The sequence below is a fragment of the Choloepus didactylus genome, chromosome 13 (genome assembly GCF_015220235.1).
Source record: "Choloepus didactylus isolate mChoDid1 chromosome 13, mChoDid1.pri, whole genome shotgun sequence".
NCBI classification, from domain to species: Eukaryota; Metazoa; Chordata; class Mammalia; order Pilosa; family Megalonychidae; genus Choloepus; species Choloepus didactylus.
Genome location: NC_051319.1, coordinates 10,421,630 through 10,447,727, shown reverse-complemented (window position 1 = coordinate 10,447,727; position 26,098 = coordinate 10,421,630). Strand labels below are relative to the sequence as shown.

Genomic DNA, 26,098 nt, shown 5'->3' with positions numbered 1-26,098 from the left:
ACATTTAGCAGCATCCCTGGCACCACCCATTAGATGTCTCACACCTCCCTCCTATTATGACAATCAGAAATCTATAGCCATTGGATTAGAAGGAAATATAGCAAATGCTTTCCCCTCCTTTAACATGTTAGCAGTCCTAGTATTCAAATGTTTTAGCTTTTTTCACATGTTGTTATAACAACACCTGTGCTATATCTTCTTTGAAATTGAAAAAAAAAAGTCCATTTAATGCCTGCTCAGGGTTTCTATATTACAATTTTCTTAACTACAGTATTCTTATTTGTTCCTGAAAGTTCCCAGTCAGGTTCTTCACAGCAGCTATTCCATCCATTTTAGGTCTAAGATGTTATACTTTCAAACATAGCACTGTGATGCAAAGAATTGTCCTTGGCCTGCCTGGGTTCATATACTAGCTCTGTAGATCACTAGTAGTGTGCCTTCACACAAGTTACTCAACTGCCAAGTGAAGACAATTAAAGTACCTCTCTCATAGGTTTTTGATAAGAATTAAATGAGGAAATACATGTGAAGTGCTTAGATTAGAAGCTGGTACGTAGTCCCCTATAGGATCAGCTATTATTATTTCAAAAGATGATTTTGCTTTCTATTTGAAATGAAAGGAGGAAACAGGTATGTGCTTGGTTTAACTTCCTTCTTCATTGCCTATTACAATATTATAGGCAGTCCTTACCCATATGTAATTAAAACTTTTTTCTATCCCGGGGATTAGGAAAGATTGTTTATATAGAAAAGGATTGCTGAGCAGAATTCAGGCCCACCTGAGAGTTTGATAGTCATAGAAGACTATTCAGTTGTTTCATTTTTGTCAGCTACAACAACCCATCTCTGAGTAGAGAAGATATGTGAGGGTGTTAAACCAGGTTTAGGGCCTTGTGTAGTAGGGCAGGAGGGATAGAAGAATAAGAGATAAATAAGATAAAAAGATAAGTTGAGGTGATATAGGGCAGGACCTAGGTTAGTTAGGGAAGGAATTGATGTTGGGGAGAAAAGGAATCAAGAGAAGAATCATAACAAGGTTCAGAAACAGGCTTTTGGTGTAAAAGGTTGGGAACATTGCTTCCCGAGTGCATAACCTTTTCTAGATATTGTGGGAACAGTCTTGAAAGGAATCATGACTTGGATTGGTTGAGATCATTAATTTTTCTTTAAGATGTCTTCCAGCCCTAAAATTTGCATACTTTCTTTTAGACCCCCCCACCCCAAGAAAAAAAAACACCAAAAAATCGAACAATAGCAATAATCTATAAGAATCATGAAATATAATTTAGGAACTAGTAAAATATGTTCCTCACTTTTTAGAGTATAGCTGACATCCAGTGACCAAAAGAAAAATACATAATACATATATAATATTTATAAAAATATGTTTATAAAATATATAATGCGAAAACATAAAAATATATAATCCCTACAATAGGAATTTGTTTTCTAACTCATATTTTCTTGTTAGGAGCATTCGTTCTTTCCGATAGTTATGCAATTTTTCAGGACAAAGGAATGAAATTACTAAAAGGTAGATTTGATATAGTTGATGCTGATGGGCTCTTAGAGCTCTTATGTAAGATGTCTGGGTATTATGTTTTTATCCAAGTTAGCCAGGATTAATGAGCATACCATTTGCTTAATTTATAAATTAATTTGGACACTTTTTACACTTCACTGTCCATTCTGCATAAAGTTTTTGATGAGTTAGTTTGCTTAAGGCTACATTAAGCTTCTCATTCATGTAGAGTCTAGTTAGGCCTTTTGGTTTATCTAATGGGCAGAACTTAAAGTACTTGAAAAATTGGATCTGACAGCTTTACAGTTATGTAACGTGGAACAGAAGCTTCAAAACAACCAAAAAGAGGAAGAAGTGAGTGATTTCTTCATTGCCTCATTGACTGCTGTATTTCTTTTCAGAACCTTCCCACTCTTTTCATGGTCTCTCTAAATTTTAGCAGAATTTCCAGAAGGCTGGTGATTTAAGTAGTCTTAAGTTAACCCTTTAAACAAATATAAAATTTTAGAGGTGAAAAGAACCTTAGGATTATCTTGTCCAGTTGCATCACATTACCATTGAGAATGCAGAAGAGTTAAAGAGGATAACTAACTTGCCAAGGGTCACAGAGCTAGTGAGTGGCAGAAATGAACCAAGGACCAGGTCACAGAATTCCAATTCCCTTGCTTTTCCTGGTGTAATAGAATATTTCATAACAAGGACATTATTACAGTGTTTTACAAAAGGAAATTTCATATAACCGTAACAAATCCTGTGATATTTGATTTTGCATATTGAGTAAAAATAGTTTTATTGCAAGGTATATCTGATTGGCTGGATTCATATTTTTCTAGCACCAGTAGTGTATGATGTTGGTGAAGTCTACAGAAGTACTTTTGTTAGATATTCAATGTGACAAACTCTTTAAAGTCTGGTATATAATCACTTTTTGGTGATTGATACCTACTGCTGTTAATGATTTATAGTGATTTCTAGCTCTTTTATCTTCTATTAACTTCTATTAGGCAATTGTTTAGTCAGTATTGTTGGATACTGAGAGTGACTGGCAGTAAAGGTAGTGCAGATTTGCAAACACAAAAATATTCTGGGAGAGGGGTGTGTGTGTATCCTCTAAACAAAGGCTGGGCCTTTTGAAATTAGGGAAATATTTTCTAAATTTTTTCATATTAAAAACTTTGGATTTACTTGTTTTAAAACTATACTCAGAAATTATACCTTCTAAATAAATAGGTTTGTCCCCAGTAATGCTCTTCTGCACGTGAATTTGAGGGTATCAAAATTGTCATACTTCAGGGAAACAGGATTGTTTCATTTTGTATATAAATAAAGGAATAATCTTTGACTAATAATAAATGTAAACCCAGAAGCTATTGTTTTTCCTATTTTCCTAAAAGACCTCAATCTGAGGAGGGGCTCCAGCAGATCTATACTGACCCTTCTGCGTTCTTGGTCGCAGCTGGTCGTAAGACCAAGGGTTTTGGTCTGTGCTGCTTTGCCACTGCTGCTGTCTGCTTGCTCTCTTGCCTGCTGCTCCCTGTCCTTCCGTGTCTTTGGTGCTATAGATTAAACCCAGACATGGTGTTCATTCTTACCTGTGCTCTGCAAGTGTTACTTTATAATAAAGGCATGTTGAATAGGGATAGTAAAAAAAAGAAGGGAAAAAAAAAAAGACCTCAATCTAAGTAGGTTTAAGTATAAAGGATAATGAATTTCTGTTTTTATACTTTTAGTCATGTTCTACTTACTTTTGATCTGTAGTACTGTCTTCTTATGGCAGTAAGTATAGTGCAGCATTTTCATACAACTAGTGATTTAGGAGATGTTTTAGATGGTATTCAGGTGACCATTTAACTTATAATATTTAGGAATTTTAAGGCTGATTAGAAAAATTTATAATCTTACATATCAGATTCCTTGTTTCATAGGACTTAACAGTTTAGGATGAATGAAATGTTCTTTAAAAAGTTAAGTTGAGAAAAATATTAATTAGGTAGACGTATGGGCAATTGACACACTGGAAAAATGTTGATGGTATGCATGTGACTGAAGTTTGGGCTACGTGGGGATTGAGGGAGATCAGTGGACTAGGGAGACACTGGCCTATGTTCAGTCTCACTCCTGCCGTGAACTTATGTGGTGGGCCTGTACATGACTTTCATCTAACTCATATTAGATGAGAGACCAAGACCTTTAAGACTACTTGCCACCCTGTAATTCTCTGATTCTTGGTTATGCCATTGGGTTCTTTATTTAGGTCACTGTTTGCTAATTTAATAGAATTTTCTTCTTTTAATAGTAAAGCTTTTTTTTTTTTTTTTTAAATTAAATTCAGTTTTATTAAAATATATTCACATACCATACAATCATCCATGGTATACAATCAACTGTTCACAGTACCATCATATAGCTGTGCATTCATCACCCCAATCTATTTTTGAACATTTTCCTTACATCAGAAAGAATCAGAATAAGGATAAAAAAATAAAATAAAAATAAAAAAAGAACACCCAAATCATCCCCCCCGTCCCACCCTATTTTTCATTTAGTTTTTGTCCCCATTTTTCTACTCGTCCATCCATACACTAGATAAAGGGAATGTGATCCACAGGGTTTTCACAATCACACTGTCACCCATTGTAAGCTACATTGTTATACAATCATCTTCAAGAGTCAAGGCTACTGGGTTGGAGTTTGGTAGTTTCAGGTATTTACTTCTAGCTATTCCAATACATTAAAACCTAAAAAGGGTTATCTGTATAGTGCGTAAGAATGTCCACCAGAGTGACCTCTTGACTCCATTTGGAATCTCTCAGCCACTGAAACTTTATTTCATTTCATTTAGCCTCCCCCTTTTGATCAAGAAGATGTTCTCAATCCCACGATGCCGGGTCCAGATTCATCCCCAGGAGTCACATCCTGCGTTGCCAGGGAGATTTACACCCCGGGGAGTCAGGTTCCACGTAGAGGGGAGGGCAGTGAGTTCACCTGCCAAGTTGGCTTAGCTAGAGAGAGAGAAACACATCTGAGCAACAAAGAGGTAGGAGAGAGATGGGTTTTGATACCAGTGACTATAACGTAATATTGATATTCTACCTCATGAAAATAAAAACATGGCAATGCAATTTAAGATTAGATGACCTAGAATCAGACAAATCTCTATTGGAAATCATTCTCTGCCACTTAATAGCTGTGCAACCATGAAGTTACTTGACCTCTCTGAGCTTCCATTTTTAGCTGTAAAATAAAGATAATAGTAGCATCTAACACAAAGTATTATTATGAGAATTAAAGCCCTTCAGAGAGGAGAATTTAAAAATCATGGAAATGAAAAATGCAGATTTAGAATTTTAAACCTGACATTGGCATTTAAAATCCTTTAAGAACTATAGTATCATAGTAACAGTAGATGTAAAAGAAAAAAAAAATCACCATATACTTGCTGCTCTATCAAATTTTTTTATGTATGTTCACTTTATAGTCTTTGTCCAGACCACCATATTATTTTTATGTGGTTATAATTAACTATGCTTTTTTTAGTGCCTTTTTAATTTTGAAGTTTAACATATATACATAACAGTGATAACTTTCAAAGTACAATTTAACAAGTAGTTAGAGAACAAATTTCAAAGAACGTCATGGGTCACAGTTCCACAACTTCAGCTATTTTCGTTATTGTAAACTATAACATACATACCGAAAGGTGTCATCTGTCCATATACAGCTCAACAAGCAGTCATATAGGTAATTTCAAAGATTGTTAAGGGTTACAGTTCCACAGTTTCATTTCTTTACTTATTATGCAATATAGGGTATATACAGAAAGGTAAAGACTTTCAAAGCACAATTCAATGAGTAGCTATAGAGCAGATTTCAAAGAATGTTATAGGTTACAGTTCCGTGATGTCATTTACCTCTTTCCAGCTATTCCAACACCTCAGCATCTAAATATGTGTGTGTGTGTGTGTGTGTGTGTGTGTGTGTATAAAGTTTCAGTATTCATAGACCTTTGTTAAATCTTGTTTGTTACTACTCCTTCCTCTCACTTAATCTGTGTCTCCATCTTCAGGGGTGTCTAGGCAGTGAGTACCCTAACTCATTCATATTGAAAGGGGCTGTTGACAGTATGGGGAAGGGTGCTGCATCTGATCGTTGTTGTTAAAGAGGCTGTTGCCTCTGAGTTTTAGGACTTGTCTGGCATAGGACATTCTGGTGGATTTAAGTTTCTGAGAGCTAAAACTTAGTGAGTGAATCTCTTATAGAATCTCAGGTAGGAACCTAGGTATTTGGGGACTACTTTTGGTAAGGCCATGGTGTACTGTGGCCATTCGGGATGTCTAGCTGGAGCTTGCATAAGAGAAACCTCCAGAATAGCCTCTCGACTCTATTTGGGATCTCTCAGCCACTGTGACCACATCCTGTTACCTTTCTTTTTTACCCCTTTTGGTCAAGTAGACATTTTCAATCAACTCACTGCCAGGGCCAGGCTCATTCCTGGGAGTCATGTCCTACATTGCCAGGGAGATTCGTTGCCCTGGGAGTCATGTCCCTCTTGCGGGGGAGGTTAAAGAATTTATTTGCTGAGTTGGGGTTAGAGAGAGAAAGGCCACATCTGAGCAGCAAAAGAGGTTCCCTGGAGGTGCCTCTTAGACATAATTATAGGAGGGCTTAACCTGCCATTTACAACCCTAAGTTTCACAAGAGCAAGCCTCAAGTTGAGGGCTTGATTTATTTAGTGGGTTCCTAATTTCACTTAATGTAAATTCTGTCCCAAGATAAAAGTTCAGTTTCTTAACATTATCTTCACTTAGTTGTACAATCCTCATCACTATCAACTTTAAACACTTATCGTAACATAATGCATCACAGAGTTCTTATCAGCTGCTAATTATCCATCCTTAGTATTAGTGTAGTGTTGGTAAGATACTCCTATTAATATAGGCTTTAATATGTAATAGGTAGTTTTTCCATACCACTCTGTTAACACTCTGCTCCAGTGTCATACCTTGTAAGTATATCATGCTAACAGTTATTTAGGTTTGTGGTGCTACTCTGTGGGTTACATGCCTTTAAATAACCATTTATGAACATGTTCGCCTTCAATGCATCACTGTTACTTATAATCCTGTTAACGAACCATGGTCACACCTGACCATTCCCATCCCATTAAGTTCACTCTCATTGTCATATCTGTACCCATTAGATTATCATTCCCCCTTCACTAACTTCTGTCTATCTCAAGGTCTCCTATATTTTACATTATAAGACACTTATTTTACATTTTTTATGCAGTTCACACTAGTGGTAAAATACAGTAGCTCTCCTTTTGTGTCTGGCTTATTTCACTCAGCATTATGTCTTCAAGGTTCATCCGTGTTGGCATGTATTTCACAACCTCGTTCCTTGTTACTGCTGTGGAGTATTCCATCGTATGTATATACCACATTTTGTTTATCCGCTTGTCTGCTGAAGGACATTTGGACTGTTTCCATCTCTAGGGAATTGTGAACAATGCTTCTGTGAACATCGGTATGCAAATATCTGTTCGTGTCACTGCTTTCAGATCTGTGTATATACCAAGAAGTGAAATTGCTGGGTCTTAGGGAAACTTGATACCTATTTTTCTCAGGAACTGCCAAACTGTCTTCCAGAGTGACTGTAGTATTATACAGTCTCACCAGCAATGAATAAGAGTTCCAATTTCTCTACATCCTCCCCAGCATTTGTAGTTTCCTGTTTGTTTAATGACAGCCATTCTTATTAGTGTGATATGATGTATCATTGTGGTCTTGATTTGCATCTCCGTAATAGCTTAACTGTGCATTTATAGACCAATTTTGGGCAGCTGTCTTCAAATATTAATTCATATTCCATCTTTTGAGTCATGATTACTCTTATTAAATGGCATTAAAAATTTTTTTTATACCTTGTTTTAGAATTTAATTTTCAAGTGAGTCTTTTGTGTTGGTTTATGGGGCATACTGTGATACTAACCTTTCTTGAACTTCCTATTTCATATTTATCCAATATAAGACTGCAAAGCCCAACTGCTGTATTTTTCAAGAATCTCTTCAGTGATTGGGAAAAAAACATTTTAAAAGGCAAAAGAAAATCAACTGATTGACCAAAAGTTACCTTTCTTTGAAATGGCTTTCAAATCCATTTTATGACAATAAAAGTATTAGTAGACAAGGAATTGAAAATCTAATGGAAAGATGAGATAAATACGTAGAAGACAGGACAGACATAGACAGTAAAAGTCATAAAAGTTATACATTTTTTCCGAATTTTGAAGACACATGATGTAGAGAGGAACTGTTGTTTTCCCATAATCTGAAATCTTGGTCCTAAGAGCTTTAAAAGTTGGTGTATATGTGGTTAAGAACCATATATCTATATTTTTATCTATCTATATATATATATTTTAAAAATATTCTACACTTGTGTACAATGATTATTCACTCACTTTGGGGGAAATGCCAACCCTATTCATGAGGTTGTTTGCTAAGCTTCTCAAAGCAGATATCATGAAATGTGTTGGCTCTAACTATGGGAACTTATTAGTTTACAAGCTTACAATTTTGAGGCCATGCAAATGTCCAAATCAGAGCTTCATCAAGATGATACTTTCTTCTTGAAGACCAGCTGCCTGTGATTCTGAACTTCTCTGTCATGTGGCGAGGCATGTGGGGACGCCTGCTGGTATCTCCCTTCTCTTCTAGGTTTCTTTGCTTTCAGCTTCTTGCTTCCCTGGCTTTCCCTCTCTCTCTGTATGCATCCTCTTTATAAAGGACTCCAGTAAGAATTAAACCCCACCCTGGGCCATACCTTAACTGAAGTAACTTAATCAAAAGGTCCTACTTACAATGGGTTTACTCCCACAGGAATGGATTTGTTTTAAGAACATGATTTTCTGGGTACATACAGTTCTAAACCATCACAGTATGGTATATTAAACGTGTCTTGATATTTTACTTGGGTAAAAAACTGTGGTCTTGTCTATAAGAGCGGGAAAACAGTTAACACACTCTATTAATAAGTGTTAATTATGCTTCTTTTATCACTATTGACCGTTTTGTGGTTTTCATTTCATCTAAAATTTTAATGTCTGTCATATTTAGATCTGAACATAGATAATGTATTTCTTACCGGTTTGTTTTTACATATTTAATTTATAATAGTTATATAAAGGTTTGCCAAATCCAACAACCGTCATTCACAGTAGTGCTACCGTCTTATTTTGTGGTCCTGTTCTAACTATAACAGTATTTGCATAAGTCCCTCTTGATTTCTCTTGAAAATCATAGGCTTTAAAAATCTTTTCCTTTTTTAATTTGCCTGGAAACCCTGTAGTAGATTGGTTTCATTTAAACTACCACAAATCTTTCTTGCTTTCTCCTTTTATTTAGACTTTTATTAATAGCTGGACTGAATTTGCATTTTCTATTTAATTTTAAAAATTGTTATATGTGTGTAGAATATTTTTTATATATAAATATGGCTCTTAACCTGTTATACAGGTTCTTAGGTTCTTAAAGTTCTTAGGACCAAGATTTCAGATTATGGAAAAACAACGATTCCTCTCTTCATCATGTGTCTTCAAAATTCAGAAAAATGTATAACTTTTATGACTGTTACTGTCCATATCCTGTCTTATATGTACTTATCTCATCTTTCCATTAGATTTTCAATTCCTTGTCTACGAATACTTTTATTGTCATAAAATGGATTTGAAAGCCATTTCAAAGAAAAGCAACTTTTGGTTGATCAGTTGATTTTCTTTTGGCCTTTCATAAAATGTTTTTTTTTCCAATCAAGATTGAAGAGATTATTGAAAAATATAGTAGTTGGGCTTTGCAGTTTTATATTGGATAAATATGAAATAGGAAGCTTTTTAAACAAGATAATTTATACTAGCTTCATTTATACTTACTGTTGGCATAGACCTTAGATTTATTTTTTATTTAATTTTTTATCATGAAAATTTTAAGGTGTACACATCAGAATTTCCTGCACAATTTATTTGATTAGTATATCTTATTTCTTTTAATTTATATTTGTTTCTGCCCTCCTTTTTTTTTTTTTTTTTTTTTAACTCCATGCTATATATTTGTTGAAAAAACTGAGTTATTCTAAATTTGGCTTACTGCATTGCATGCCTAAGGGATCATTTAACATGTTTTATTCTTCGTATTTCTGGTAAACAACCTGGTAATTAGTTCTAGAAGCTTGGTTATATTTGGGTCCAGTTTTCTTGTTGTATCGTATCAGGGTGCATATAATACTTGCTTGTCTCACTGTTAGAAGAGTTGATTAGCATGGGTATATAGACCTAATGAAAAGGAATGCATATGTCTGCCAAAAGATGTTCATTAATGTTCATAGTTGCTTTATTCGTAATCATCAGATATTGGAAACAGCCCAAATATCTGTCAACAGTAAAATGGGTAAATAAATTACATTTGCATATGATGGAATACTATATAGCAACAAAAGGAACAAATTACCTTGTTGTATCTACATCCATGTTTTTCACAGAAATAATGCTGAGTGAAAAAGTTGACATAATAGAGAGCATTCTGTATGATTTCAGATATAAGAAGATCAAAAATGAGTAAAATTAATGTCTCATTTAAACATCCTGTAAGAGACCAATGAAACACTACCACCTATTATATAGTCCTTTTCCCTACTTATTGAGATTATCTCCTTTATCAAATATTCAGTTTCTACAGACAGTAGGGTATATTTCTATTATCTTGTTCCATTGTTCTGTCTATTTACATGTCTATATCTCATTGTTTTAATTGTAGAATTTTTATAGGATGTTTTATTAATCTAACAGGGCTAGCCCCTTCTCCCAGTTGTCGTATTGCCTTTTCAAAGTTTGTCTAGGTGTTCTTGATTGTTTAGTTTTTCAAATTAACTTGATAATCAATTTATCTTGCTTGAGGGGTAAAAAAAAAGAAGCCCTAAAGGTATTTTATATGGATTGCATTAAATTAATAGATTATTTTAAGGAGAATTGGTACATTTGTGATGCTGAATTTTCTTTCTAAGAACATGGTTTGTCTTTCCTATTGTTTCCTTTAGGTATATTTTATAGATTTCCTTATGGGTTTTATACTTATATTTGTTATTGTTAAATTTAAGCCTATTTATTTTTTGCTGTTGTAAATGGGGTGTTTTTTTTTTTTATTCTTTCATTTTTTTCCAGTTATTCTTGCTTGGTATGGTATACATGAAGACTTCTGTATGTTAATTTTATGTCCTGCTGTTTTACTAAGTTTTCTTATTGTTTGGAATAATTTTTCCATTGAGTCTTTTAGGTTTTCCGAGTAATTATATTATTTGCAAATTGAGGTAGAATTAGTTCCACCTTATCCCTATCTTCACCCAGTTATACCTCTACTTGCTTTTATATTTTACTTTAGTGAGAAAGTTTCTAGTATTTCCCCATTAAGGGGATGGTTTTTTAAAAATGGCTATATAAATGAGATATAATTTATATACCATGAATTTACCCATTTTAACTTTAAAATTCAATGGTTTTTATTTTTAATGAATGTATAGATTTGTGCAACCATCACCACAATCTGGTTGAAGAACATTTCCATTACTCCAGAAAGTTCTCTTGTGTTCTTTTTTAGTGGATTTTAGTTTGAGGGGTAGATGAGGGTGTATTTATATGTACGTTTGTATGTGTATTTGTTTATAGTGTATACTGTAACAGTATAAACATTTATTTTATAATTTAAGTTAGTATGCATTAATTCCTATTCCATTGCCTGTTTTTGATATGCATAAATAATTTTTAAAAATCTATGTTTGTGGAGGCGGGGCAAGATGGCAGACTGGTGAGCTGTATGTTTTAGTTACTCCTCCAGGAAAGTAGGTAAAAAGCCAGGAACTGCGTGGACTGGACACCACAGAGCAATCTGTCTTTGGGCATACTTCATACAACACTCATGAAAACGTGGAACTGCTGAGATCAGCGAAATCTGTAAGTTTTTGCGGCCAGGGGACCCGCGCCCCTCCCTGCCAGGCTCAGTCCCGGGGGAGGAGGGGCTGTCAGCTCCAGGAAGGAGAAGGGAGAATTGCAGTGGCTGCTCTTATCGGAAACTCATTCTACTGATTCAAACTCCAACCATAGATAGACTGAGGCCAGACACCAGAGACTCTGAGAGCAGCCAGCCCAGCAGAGAGGAGACGGGCATAGAAGGAAAACAACACGAGAAGCTCCAAAGTAAAAGCAGAGGATTTTTGGAGTTCTGGTGAACACAGAAAGGGGAAGGGCGGAGATCAGGCCTTGAGGCGCATATGCAAATCCCGAAGCAAGGCTGATCTCTCTGCCCTGTGTACCTTTCCTTAATGGCCCTGGTTGCTTTGTCTATTAGCATTTCAATAACCCATTAGATCTCTGAGGAGGGCCGGTTTTTTTTTTTTTTTTTTTTTAAATCCTTTTTGCTTTTTCTAAAACAATTACTCTAAGAAGCTCAATACAGAAAGCTTCAAAGAATTGAAATTTGGGCACGTCAAGTCAAGAGCAGAACTAAGAGAGCTCTGAGACAAAAGGCAATAATCCAGTGGCTGAGAAAATTCACTAAACAACACAACTTCCCAAGAAAAGGGGGGTGTCTGCTCACAGCCACCATCCTGGTGGACAGGAAACACTCCTGCCCATCGCCAGCCCCATAGCCCAGAGCTGCCCCAGACAACCCAGTGTGACGGAAGTGCTTCAAATAACAGGCACACACCACAAAACTGGGCGTGGACATTAGCCTTCCCTGCAACCTCAGCTGAATGTCCCAGAGCTGGGAAGGGGGAGCAGTGTGAATTAACAGAGCCCCATTCAGCCATCATTTGAGCAGACTGGGAGCCTCCCAACACAGCCCAGCAACCCAGAACTGCCCTGGGGGGACGGCACTCACCTGTGACATAGCACAGTCATCCCTCAACAGAGGACCCGGGGTGCACAGCCTGGAAGAGGGGCCCACTTGCAAGTCTCAGGAGCCATACGCCAATACCAAAGACTTGTGGGTCAGTGGCAGAGACAAACTGTGGCAGGACTGAACTGAAGGATTAGACTATTGCAGTAGCTTTAAAACTCTAGGATCATCAGGGAGATTTGATTGTTAGGGCCACCCCCCCTCCCCGACTGCCCAGAAACACGCCCCACATACAGGGCAGGCAACACCAACTACACACGCAAGCTTGGTACACCAATTGGGCCCCACAAGACTCACTCCCCCACTCACCAAAAAGGCTAAGCAGGGGAGATCTGGCTTGTGGAGAACAGGTGGCTCGTGGACGCCACCTGCTGGTTAGTTAGAGAAAGTGTACTCCACGAAGCTGTAGATCTGATAAATTAGAGATAAGGACTTCAACTGGTCTACAAACCCTAAAAGAACCCTATCAAGGTCAGCAAATGCCACGAGGCCAAAAACAACAGAAAATTATAAAGCATATGAAAAAAACCAGACGATATGGATAACCCAAGCCCAAGCACCCAAATCAAAAGACCAGAAGAGACACACCTAGAGCAGCTACTCAAAGAACTAAAGATGAACAATGAGACCCTAGTACGGGATATGAAGGAAATCAAGAAGACCCTAGAAGAGCATAAAGAAGACATTGCAAGACTAAATAAAAAAATGGATGATCTTATGGAAATTAAAGAAACTGTTGACCAAATTAAAAAGATTCTGGACACTCATAGTACAAGACTAGAGGAAGTTGAACAACGAATCAGTGACCTGGAAGATGACAGAATGGAAAATGAAAACATAAAAGAAAGAATGGGGAAAAAAATTGAAAAACTCGAAATGGACCTCAGGGATATGATAGATAATATGAAACGTCCGAATATAAGACTCATTGGTGTCCCAGAAGGGGAAGAAAAGGGTAAAGGTCTAGGAAGAGTATTCAAAGAAATTGTTGGGGAAAACTTCCCAAATCTTCTAAACAACATAAATACACAAATCATAAATGCTCAGCGAACTCCAAATAGAATAAATCCAAAAAAACCCACTCCGAGACATATACTGATCACACTGTCAAACATAGAAGAGAAGGAGCAAGTTCTGAAAGCAGCAAGAGAAAAGCAATTCACCACATACAAAGGAAACAGCATAAGACTAAGTAGTGACTACTCAGCAGCCACCATGGAGGCGAGAAGGCAGTGGCACGATATATTTAAAATTCTGAGTGAGAGGAATTTCCAGCCAAGAATACTTTATCCAGCAAAGCTCTCCTTCAAATTTGAGGGAGAGCTTAAATTTTTCACAGACAAAGAAATGCTGAGAGAATTTGCTAACAAGAGACCTGCCCTACTGGAGATACTAAAGGGAGCCCTACAGACAGAGAAACAAAGACAGGACAGAGAGACTTGGAGAAAGGTTCAGTACTAAAGAGATTCGGTATGGGTACAATAAAGGATATTAATAGAGAGAGGGAAAAATATGGCAAACATAATCCAAAGGATAAGATGGCCGATTCAAGAAATGCCTTCACGGTTTAACGTTGAATGTAAATGGATTAAACTCCCCAATTAAAAGATATAGATTCGCAGAATGGATCAAAAAAAATGAACCATCAATATGTTGCATACAAGAGACTCATCTTAGACACAGGGACACAAAGAAACTGAAAGTGAAAGGATGGAAAAAAATATTTCATGCAAGCTACAGCCAAAAGAAAGCAGGTGTAGCAATATTAATCTCAGATAAAATAGACTTCAAATGCAGGGATGTTTTGAGAGACAAAGAAGGCCACTACATACTAATAAAAGGGGCAATTCAGCAAGAAGAAATAACAATCGTAAATGTCTATGCACCCAATCAAGGTGCCACAAAATACATGAGAGAAACATTGGCAAAACTAAAGGAAGCAATTGATGTTTCCACAATAATTGTGGGAGACTTCAACACATCACTCTCTCCTATAGATAGATCAACCAGACAGAAGACCAATAAGGAAATTGAAAACCTAAACAATCTGATAAATGAATTAGATTTAACAGACATCTACAGGACATTACATCCCAAATCACCAGGATACACATACTTTTCTAGTGCTCACGGAACTTTCTCCAGAATAGATCATATGCTGGGACATAAAACAAGCCTCAATAAATTTAAAAAGATTGAAATTATTCAAAGCACATTCTCTGACCACAATGGAATACAATTAGAAGTCAATAACCATCAGAGACTTAGAAAATTCACAAATACCTGGAGGTTAAACAACACACTCCTAAACAATCAGTGGGTTAAAGAAGAAATAGCAAGAGAAATTGCTAAATATATAGAGACGAATGAAAATGAGAACACAACATACCAAAACCTATGGGATGCAGCAAAAGCAGTGCTAAGGGGAAAATTTATAGCACTAAACGCATATATTAAAAAGGAAGAAAGAGCCAAAATCAAAGAACTAATGGATCAACTGAAGAAGCTAGAAAATGAACAGCAAACCAATCCTAAACCAAGTACAAGAAAAGAAATAACAAGGATTAAAGCAGAAATAAATGACATAGAGAACAAAAAAACAATAGAAAGGATAAATATCACCAAAAGTTGGTTCTTTGAGAAGATCAACAAGATTGACAAGCCCCTAGCTAGACTGACAAAATCAAAAAGAGAGAAGACCCATATAAACAAAATAATGAATGAAAAAGGTGACATAACTGCAGATCCTGAAGAAATTAAAAAAATTATAAGAGGATATTATGAACAACTGTATGGCAACAAACTGGATAATGTAGAAGAAATGGACAATTTCCTGGAAACATATGAACAACCTAGACTGACCAGAGAAGAAATAGAAGACCTCAACCAACCCATCACAAGCAAAGAGATCCAATCAGTCATCAAAAATCTTCCCACAAATAAATGCCCAGGGCCAGATGGCTTCACAGGGGAATTCTACCAAACTTTCCAGAAAGAACTGACACCAATCTTACTCAAACTCTTTCAAAACATTGAAAAAAATGGAACACTACCTAATTCATTTTATGAAGCTAACATCAATCTAATACCAAAACCAGGCAAAGATGCTACAAAAAAGGAAAACTACCGGCCAGTCTCCCTAATGAATATAGATGCAAAAATCCTCAACAAAATACTTGCAAATCGAATCCAAAGACACATTAAAAAAATCATACACCATGACCAAGTGGGGTTCATTCCAGGCATGCAAGGATGGTTCAACATAAGAAAAACAATCAATGTATTACAACACATTAAAAACTCGAAAGGGAAAAATCAATTGATCATCTCAATAGATGCTGAAAAAGCATTTGACAAAATCCAACATCCGTTTTTGATAAAACACTTCAAAAGGTAGGAATTGAAGGAAACTTCCTCAACATGATAAAGAGCATATATGAAAAACCCACAGCCAGCATAGTACTCAATGGTGAGAGACTGAAAGCCTTCCCTCTAAGATCAGGAACAAGACAAGGATGCCCGCTGTCACCACTGTTATTCAACATTGTGCTGGAAGTGCTAGCCAGGGCAATCCGGCAAGACAAAGAAATAAAAGGCATCCAAATTGGAAAAGAAGAAGTAAAACTGTCATTGTTTGCAGATGATATGATCTTATATCTAGAAAACCCTGAGAAATCAACGATACACCTACTAGAGCTAATAAACAAATTTAGCAAAGTAGCGGGATACAAGATTAATGCACATAAGTCAGTAATGTTTCTATATGCTAGAAATGAACAAACTGAAGAGACACTCAAGAAAAAGATACCATTTTCAATAGCAACTAAAAAAATCAAGTACCTAGGAATAAACTTAACCAAAGATGTAAAAGACCTATACAAAGAAAACTACATAACTCTACTAAAAGAAATAGAAGGGGACCTTAAAAGATGGAAAAATATTCCATGTTCATGGATAGGAAGGCTAAATGTCATTAAGATGTCAATTCTACCCAAACTCATCTACAGATTCAATGCAATCCCAATCAAAATTCCAACAACCTACTTTGCAGACTTGGAAAAGCTAGTTATCAAATTTATTTGGAAAGGGAAGATGCCTCGAATTGCTAAAGACACTTTAAAAAAGAAAAACGAAGTGGGAGGACTTACACTCCCTGACTTTGAAGCTTATTATAAAGCCACAGTTGCCAAAACAGCATGGTACTGGCACAAAGATAGACATATAGATCAATGGAATCGAATTGAGAATTCAGAGATAGACCCTCAGATCTATGGCCGACTGATCTTTGATAAGGCCCCCAAAGTCACCGAACTGAGCCATAATGGTCTTTTCAACAAATGGGGCTGGGAGAGTTGGATATCCATATCCAAAAGAATGAAAGAGGACCCCTACCTCACCCCCTACACAAAAATTAACTCAAAATGGACCAAAGATCTCAATATAAAAGAAAGTACCATTAAACTCCTAGAAGATAATGTAGGAAAACATCTTCAAGACCTTGTATTAGGAGGCCACTTCCTAGACTTTACACCCAAAGCACAAGCAACAAAAGAGAAAATAGATAAATGGGAACTCCTCAAGCTTAGAAGTTTCTGCACCTCAAAGGAATTTCTCAAAAAGGTAAAGAGGCAGCCAACTCAATGGGAAAAAATTTTTGGAAACCATGTATCTGACAAAAGACTGATATCTTGCATATATAAAGAAATCCTACAACTCAATGACAGTAGTACAGACAGCCCAATTATAAAATGGGCAAAAGATATGAAAAGACAGTTCTCTGAAGAGGAAATACAAATGGCCAAGAAACACATGAAAAAATGTTCAGCTTCACTAGCTATTAGAGAGATGCAAATTAAGACCACAATGAGATACCATCTAACACCGGTTAGAATGGCTGCCATTAAACAAACAGGAAACTACAAATGCTGGAGGGGATGTGGAGAAATTGGAACTCTTGTTCATTGTTGGTGGGACTGTATAATGGTTCAGCCACTCTGGAAGTCAGTCTGGCAGTTCCTTAGAAAACTAGAGATAGAGCTACCATCCGATCCAGCGATTGCACTTCTCGGTATATACCCGGAAGATCGGAAAGCAGTGAGACGAACAGATATCTGCACGCCAATGTTCATAGCAGCATTATTCACAATTGCCAAGAGATGGAAACAACCCAAATGTCCATCAACAGATGAGTGGATAAATAAAATGTGGTATATACACACGATGGAATACTACGCGGCAGTAAGAAGGAACGATCTGGTGAAACATATGACAACATGGATGAACCTTGAAGACATAATGCTGAGCGAAATAAGCCAGGCACAAAAAGAGAAATATTATATGCTACCACTAATGTGAACTTTGAAAAATGTAAAACAAATGGTTTATAATGTAGAATGTAGGGGAACTAGCAGTAGAGAGCAATTAAGGAAGGGGGAACAATAATCCAAGAAGAACAGATAAGCTATTTAACGTTCTGGGGATGCCCAGAAATGACTATGGTCTGTTAATTTCTGATGGATGTAGTAGGAACAAGTTCACTGAAATGTTGCTATAGTATGTAACTTTCTTGGGGTAAAGTAGGAACATGTTGGAAGTTAAGCAGTTATCTTAGGTTAGTTGTCTTTTTCTTACTCCCTTGCTATGGTCTCTTTGAAATGTTCTTTTATTGTATGTTTGTTTTCTTTTTAACTTTTTTTTTCATACAGTTGATTTGAAAAAAGAAGGGAAAGTTAAAAAAAAAAAGAAGAAAAAAGACAAACAAGGAAAAAAAAACAAAAAACAAAAAACGATGTAGTGCCCCCTTGAGGAGCCTGTGGAGAATGCAGGGGTATTCGCCTACCCCACCTCCATGGTTGCTAACATGACCACAGACATAGGGGACTGGTGGTTTGATGGGTTGAGCCCTCTACCATAAGTTTTACCCTTGGGAAGACGGTTGCGGCAAAGGAGAGGCTAGGCCTCCCTGTATTTGTGCCTAAGAGTCTCCTCCTGAATGCCTCTTTGTTGCTCAGATGTGGCCCTCTCTCTCTGGCTAAGCCAACTTGAAAGGTGAAATCACTGCCCTCCCCCCTACGTGGGATCAGACACCCAGGGAAGTGAATCTCCCTGGCAACGTGGAATATGACTCCCGGGGAGGAATGTAGACCCGGCATCGTGGGATGGAGAACATCTTCTTGACCAAAAGGGGGATGTGAAAGGAAATGAAATAAGCTTCAGTGGCAGAGAGATTCCAAAACGAGCCGAGAGATCGCTCTGGTGGGCACTCTTACGCACACTTTAGACAGCCTTTTTTAGGTTCTAAAGAATTGGGGTAGCTGGTGGTGGATACCTGAAACTATTAAACTACAACCCAGAACCCATGAATCTCGAAGACAGTTGTATAAAAATGTAGCTTATGAGGGGTGACAGTGGGATTGGGAATGCCATAAGGACCTAACTCCACTTTGTCTAGTTTATGGATGGATGTGTAGAAAAGTAGGGGAAGCAAACAAACAGACAAAGGTACCTAGTGTTCTTTTTTACTTCAATTGCTCTTTTTCACTCTAATTATTATTCTTGTTATTTTTGTGTGTGTGCTAATGAAGGTGTCAGGGATTGATTTAGGTGATGAATGTACAACTATGTAATGGTACTGTAAACAATCGAAAGTGCAATTTGTTTTGTATGACTGCGTGGTATGTGAATATATCTCAATAAAATGATGATTAAAAAAAAAAAAATTTGAGGGAGAGCTTAAATTTTTCACAGACAAAGAAATGCTGAGAGAATTTGCTAACAAGAGACCTGCCCTACTGGAGATACTAAAGGGAGCCCTACAGACAGAGAAACAAAGACAGGACAGAGAGACTTGGAGAAAGGTTCAGTACTAAAGAGATTCGGTATGGGTACAATAAAGGATATTAATAGAGAGAGGGAAAAATATGGCAAACATAATCCAAAGGATAAGATGGCCGATTCAAGAAATGCCTTCACGGTTTTAACGTTGAATGTAAATGGATTAAACTCCCCAATTAAAAGATATAGATTCGCAGAATGGATCAAAAAAAATGAACCATCAATATGTTGCATACAAGAGACTCATCTTAGACACAGGGACACAAAGAAACTGAAAGTGAAAGGATGGAAAAAAATATTTCATGCAAGCTACAGCCAAAAGAAAGCAGGTGTAGCAATATTAATCTCAGATAAAATAGACTTCAAATGCAGGGATGTTTTGAGAGACAAAGAAGGCCACTACATACTAATAAAAGGGGCAATTCAGCAAGAAGAAATAACAATCGTAAATGTCTATGCACCCAATCAAGGTGCCACAAAATACATGAGAGAAACATTGGCAAAACTAAAGGAAGCAATTGATGTTTCCACAATAATTGTGGGAGACTTCAACACATCACTCTCTCCTATAGATAGATCAACCAGACAGAAGACCAATAAGGAAATTGAAAACCTAAACAATCTGATAAATGAATTAGATTTAACAGACATCTACAGGACATTACATCCCAAATCACCAGGATACACATACTTTTCTAGTGCTCACGGAACTTTCTCCAGAATAGATCATATGCTGGGACATAAAACAAGCCTCAATAAATTTAGAAAGATTGAAATTATTCAAAGCACATTCTCTGACCACAATGGAATACAATTAGAAGTCAATAACCATCAGAGACTTAGAAAATTCACAAATACCTGGAGGTTAAACAACACACTCCTAAACAATCAGTGGGTTAAAGAAGAAATAGCAAGAGAAATTGCTAAATATATAGAGACGAATGAAAATGAGAACACAACATACCAAAACCTATGGGATGCAGCAAAAGCAGTGCTAAGGGGGAAATTTATAGCACTAAACGCATATATTAAAAAGGAAGAAAGAGCCAAAATCAAAGAACTAATGGATCAACTGAAGAAGCTAGAAAATGAACAGGAAACCAATCCTAAACCAAGTACAAGAAAAGAAATAACAAGGATTAAAGCAGAAATAAATGACATAGAGAACAAAAAAACAATAGAAAGGATAAATATCACCAAAAGTTGGTTCTTTGAGAAGATCAACAAGATTGACAAGCCCCTAGCTAGACTGACAAAATCAAAAAGAGAGAAGACCCATATAAACAAAATAATGAATGAAAAAGGTGACATAACTGCAGATTCTGAAGAAATTAAAAAAATTGTAAGAGGATATTATGAACAACTGTATGGCAACAAACTGGATAATGTAGAAGAAATGGACAATTTCCTGGAAACATATGAACAACCTAGACTGACCAGAGAAGAAATAGAAGACCTCAACCAACCCATCACAAGCAAAGAGATCCAATCAGTCATCAAAAATCTTCCCACAAATAAATGCCCAGGGCCAGATGGCTTCACAGGGGAATTCTACCAAACTTTCCAGGAAGAACTGACACCAATCTTACTCAAACTCTTTCAAAACATTGAAAAAAATGGAACACTACCTAACTCATTTTATGAAGCTAACATCAATCTAATACCAAAACCAGGCAAAGATGCTACAAAAAAGGAAAACTACCGGCCAATCTCCCTAATGAATATAGATGCAAAAATCCTCAACAAAATACTTGCAAATCGAATCCAAAGACACATTAAAAAAATCATACACCATGACCAAGTGGGGTTCATTCCAGGCATGCAAGAATGGTTCAACATAAGAAAAACAATCAATGTATTACAACACATTAAAAACTCGAAAGGGAAAAATCAATTGATCATCTCAATAGATGCTGAAAAAGCATTTGACAAAATCCAACATCCGTTTTTGATAAAAACACTTCAAAAGGTAGGAATTGAAGGAAACTTCCTCAACATGATAAAGAGCATATATGAAAAACCCACAGCCAGCATAGTACTCAATGGTGAGAGACTGAAAGCCTTCCCTCTAAGATCAGGAACAAGACAAGGATGCCCGCTGTCACCACTGTTATTCAACATTGTGCTGGAAGTGCTAGCCAGGGCAATCCGGCAAGACAAAGAAATAAAAGGCATCCAAATTGGAAAAGAAGAAGTAAAACTGTCATTGTTTGCAGATGATATGATCTTATATCTAGAAAACCCTGAGAAATCAACGATACACCTACTAGAGCTAATAAACAAATTTAGCAAAGTAGCGGGATACAAGATTAATGCACATAAGTCAGTAATGTTTCTATATGCTAGAAATGAACAAACTGAAGAGACACTCAAGAAAAAGATACCATTTTCAATAGCAACTAAAAAAATCAAGTACCTAGGAATAAACTTAACCAAAGATGTAAAAGACCTATACAAAGAAAACTACATAACTCTACTAAAAGAAATAGAAGGGGACCTTAAAAGATGGAAAAATATTCCATGTTCATGGATAGGAAGGCTAAATGTCATTAAGATGTCAATTCTACCCAAACTCATCTACAGATTCAATGCAATCCCAATCAAAATTCCAACAACCTACTTTGCAGACTTGGAAAAGCTAGTTATCAAATTTATTTGGAAAGGGAAGATGCCTCGAATTGCTAAAGACACTCTAAAAAAGAAAAACGAAGTGGGAGGACTTACACTCCCTGACTTTGAAGCTTATTATAAAGCCACAGTTGCCAAAACAGCATGGTACTGGCACAAAGATAGACATATAGATCAATGGAATCGAATTGAGAATTCAGAGATAGACCCTCAGATCTATGGCCGACTGATCTTTGATAAGGCCCCCAAAGTCACCGAACTGAGCCATAATGGTCTTTTCAACAAATGGGGCTGGGAGAGTTGGATATCCATATCCAAAAGAATGAAAGAGGACCCCTACCTCACCCCCTACACAAAAATTAACTCAAAATGGACCAAAGATCTCAATATAAAAGAAAGTACCATAAAACTCCTAGAAGATAATGTAGGAAAACATCTTCAAGACCTTGTATTAGGAGGCCACTTCCTAGACTTTACACCCAAAGCACAAGCAACAAAAGAGAAAATAGATAAATGGGAACTCCTCAAGCTTAGAAGTTTCTGCACCTCAAAGGAATTTCTCAAAAAGGTAAAGAGGCAGCCAACTCAATGGGAAAAAATTTTTGGAAACCATGTATCTGACAAAAGACTGATATCTTGCATATACAAAGAAATCCTACAACTCAATGACAATAGTACAGACAGCCCAATTATAAAATGGGCAAAAGATATGAAAAGACAGTTCTCTGAAGAGGAAATACAAATGGCCAAGAAACACATGAAAAAATGTTCAGCTTCACTAGCTATTAGAGAGATGCAAATTAAGACCACAATGAGATACCATCTAACACCGGTTAGAATGGCTGCCATTTAACAAACAGGAAACTACAAATGCTGGAGGGGATGTGGAGAAATTGGAACTCTTATTCATTGTTGGTGGGACTGTATAATGGTTCAGCCACTCTGGAAGTCAGTCTGGCAGTTCCTTAAAAAACTAGATATAGAGCTACCATTCGATCCAGCGATTGCACTTCTCGGTATATACCCAGAAGATCGGAAAGCAGTGACACGAACAGATATCTGCACGCCAATGTTCATAGCAGCATTATTCACAATTGCCAAGAGATGGAAACAACCCAAATGTCCTTCAACAGATGAGTGGATAAATAAAATGTGGTATATACACACGATGGAATACTACGCGGCAGTAAGAAGGAACGATCTGGTGAAACATATGACAACATGGATGAACCTTGAAGACATAATGCTGAGCGAAATAAGCCAGGCACAAAAAGAGAAATATTATATGCTACCACGAATGTGAACTTTGAAAAATGTAAAACAAATGGTTTATAATGTAGAATGTAGGGGAACTAGCAGTAGAGAGCAATTAAGGAAGGGGGAACAATAATCCAAGAAGAACAGATAAGCTATTTAACGTTCTGGGGATGCCCAGAAATGACTATGGTCTGTTAATTTCTGATGGATGTAGTAGGAACAAGTTCACTGAAATGTTGCTATATTATGTAACTTTCTTGGGGTAAAGTAGGAACATGTTGGAAGTTAAGCAGTTATCTTAGGTTAGTTGTCTGTTTCTTACTCCCTTGCTATGGTCTCTTTGAAATGTTCTTTTATTGTATGTTTGTTTTCTTTTTAACTTTTTTTTCATACAGTTGATTTAAAAAAGAAGGGAAAGTTAAAAAAAAAAAAAAAAGAAAAAAGACAAACAAGGAAAAAAAAAAAAAAGATGTAGTGCCCCCTTGAGGAGCCTGTGGAGAATGCAGGGGTATTCGCCTACCCCACCTCCATGGTTGCTAACATGACCACAGACATAGGGGACTGGTGGTTTGATGGGTTGAGCCCTCTACCATAAGTTTTACCCTTGGGAAGACGGTTGCTGCAAAGGAGAGGCTAGGCCTCCCTGTATTTGTGCCTAAGAGTCTCCTCCTGAATGCCTCTTTGTTGCTCAGATGTGGCCCTCTCTCTCTGGCTAAGCCAACTTGAAAGGTGAAATCACTGCCCTCCCCCCTACGTGGGATCAGACACCCAGGGAAGTGAATCTCCCTGGCAACGTGGAATATGACTCCCGGGGAGGAATGTAGACCCGGCATCGTGGGATGGAGAACATCTTCTTGACCAAAAGGGGGATGTGAAAGGAAATGAAATAAGCTTCAGTGGCAGAGAGATTCCAAAACGAGCCGAGAGATCACTCTGGTGGGCACTCTTACGCACACTTTAGACAACCTTTTTTAGGTTCTAAAGAATTGGGGTAGCTGGTGGTGGATACCTGAAACTATTAAACTACAACCCAGAACCCATGAATCTCGAAGACAGTTGTATAAAAATGTAGCTTATGAGGGGTGACAGTGGGATTGGGAATGCCATAAGGACCAAACTCCACTTTGTCTAGTTTATGGATGGATGTGTAGAAAAGTAGGGGAAGCAAACAAACAGACAAAGGTACCTAGTGTTCTTTTTTACTTCAATTGCTCTTTTTCACTCTAATTATTATTCTTGTTATTTTTGTGTGTGTGCTAATGAAGGTGTCAGGGATTGATTTAGGTGATGAATGTACAACCATGTAATGGTATTGTAAACAATCGAAAGTACAATTTGTTTTGTATGACTGCGTGGTATGTGAATATATCTCAATAAAATGATGATTAAAAAAAAAAAAAAGTCCATTAGTGATAAACATTGGATATATATTTCCTATGTATCTACTTGTTAAATCATGCTTTGAAAAATATTACCTTTTTGTATATATTTCATAATAAGGAAATAATTGAAACTGCGGAATTGTAATCTATAATGTTCTTTGAAATTTGCTAATTACTTGTTAAATTGCACTTAGAAAGTTATCACTTCTATGTATATGTGTTATATTCTACAATAAAAAAAAATGAGAGGAAAAAAAAAAAAAAAAAAATCTATGTTTGTGATTCATGGTTAAATCAGCAGGCCCAAGTTGTAGCCTGTCTTGGCATGGTGAAATACTTAAAATAAAATACTGCAATATTTCAAAAAGTGATTTTTTCCCATTAGTAAAGCAAGATGGCGTTTCATATTCTGAACCTTTTTGTTCCATGTTGTTTGTTAAAGAGGATGGCATTCCCTGTGGATATGCTGGATAATTGCAGTCATGAGGAATTGGAAAATTCTGCTGAAGATTACATGTCAGATCTAAGGTGTGGGGACCCTGAAAATCCAGAGTACTTTTCTCTTTTCAATATTACGGTAAGACATATTCTGCAGTGATTTTATTAATTTTTAAATTTGTGTTTATATATGAAACCATTATTCTTTTATTTTTCTCACTTTAAAGTGTTAATCATTCATTTTTGAAATCTTTATCAGAAGTATTTTCAATAAAATGGATAAATATTGGTTAACTCAGCAGTATGATCAATTTTTAAAATGACAAGTTCCATAGCTTATTGCTTAAAATTATGCATAAGTAGTTGGCCTTTTTTACTAAGACTGGTTATTATTGACCTCACTCAGATTTACTTTAGATTTGGAATTTGTACGTTTGGAGATTATTTTTAATTAAAAAAAAAAAACACAAAGCACTAAATTACACATTTTTGTGTCATGGCTCTTTTTCTCTTGTTTTAAAATAGTAAGATCAGATTTTTCAAATTTGTGATATATTATGATAGAAATGTCATTAGATTTGGAATCAGTAGCGTTCCACTGGTAGGCAAATTCCCTAATCTTTGTAGGCCTCAGATTTTTCTTCTGGACCATGATGTTGATTTAAAGGATCCTTTAAAGTCTTCTCCAGTACTAATATTTTATAATTCTCTGAATTGTAATATTGTCTGTAAAAGGGGAATTAGTGTTGGACTAATGAAGGCAGTTTTAAATGATTACATGTTTCTTGTAGGAAAAATAAATTTACTGAGTCTTGTTTTACTAGAAACTATAATTTTTTTCTTTTAAGTAGTCTAAATAACAGGTGATAAACTAAAATTATTTTTGAAAGACTTATGGGCCATCTCACAGTTTTTGTCTTTATTCAAATGTGTGGCTAGAGTTAGTCATATTTATTGAAATAAATTTTCTTTTTTTCCCAAAGACAATAAAATCCCTCCAAAAGGGAAGTCTATCTAGGTGTACTACTATTTTAGACACCAGACATACCATCTTCTATGAAATGAAATGTATAATTAAAATTAATGTAGAG

At 36.4% G+C, this 26,098-nt stretch overlaps 1 protein-coding gene across 4 annotated transcripts in view; it reads left to right on the top strand.

Moving 5' to 3' along the window:
- Nucleotides 1–26,098, top strand: part of FAM169A (family with sequence similarity 169 member A) — a 123,134-nt gene that overhangs the window by 14,709 nt on the left and 82,327 nt on the right. For 3 of the 4 annotated variants that reach the window (XM_037802066.1, XM_037802063.1, XM_037802064.1), the window contains exon 2: nucleotides 25,012–25,146. In XM_037802066.1, coding sequence (XP_037657994.1) covers nucleotides 25,015–25,146 — 132 coding nt within the window. In that variant the 5' untranslated portion in view covers nucleotides 25,012–25,014. Of the gene's footprint in view, nucleotides 1–11,489; nucleotides 11,523–25,011; nucleotides 25,147–26,098 lie in introns of those variants that run through there. The other variant, XM_037802065.1, reaches the window with a different exon arrangement.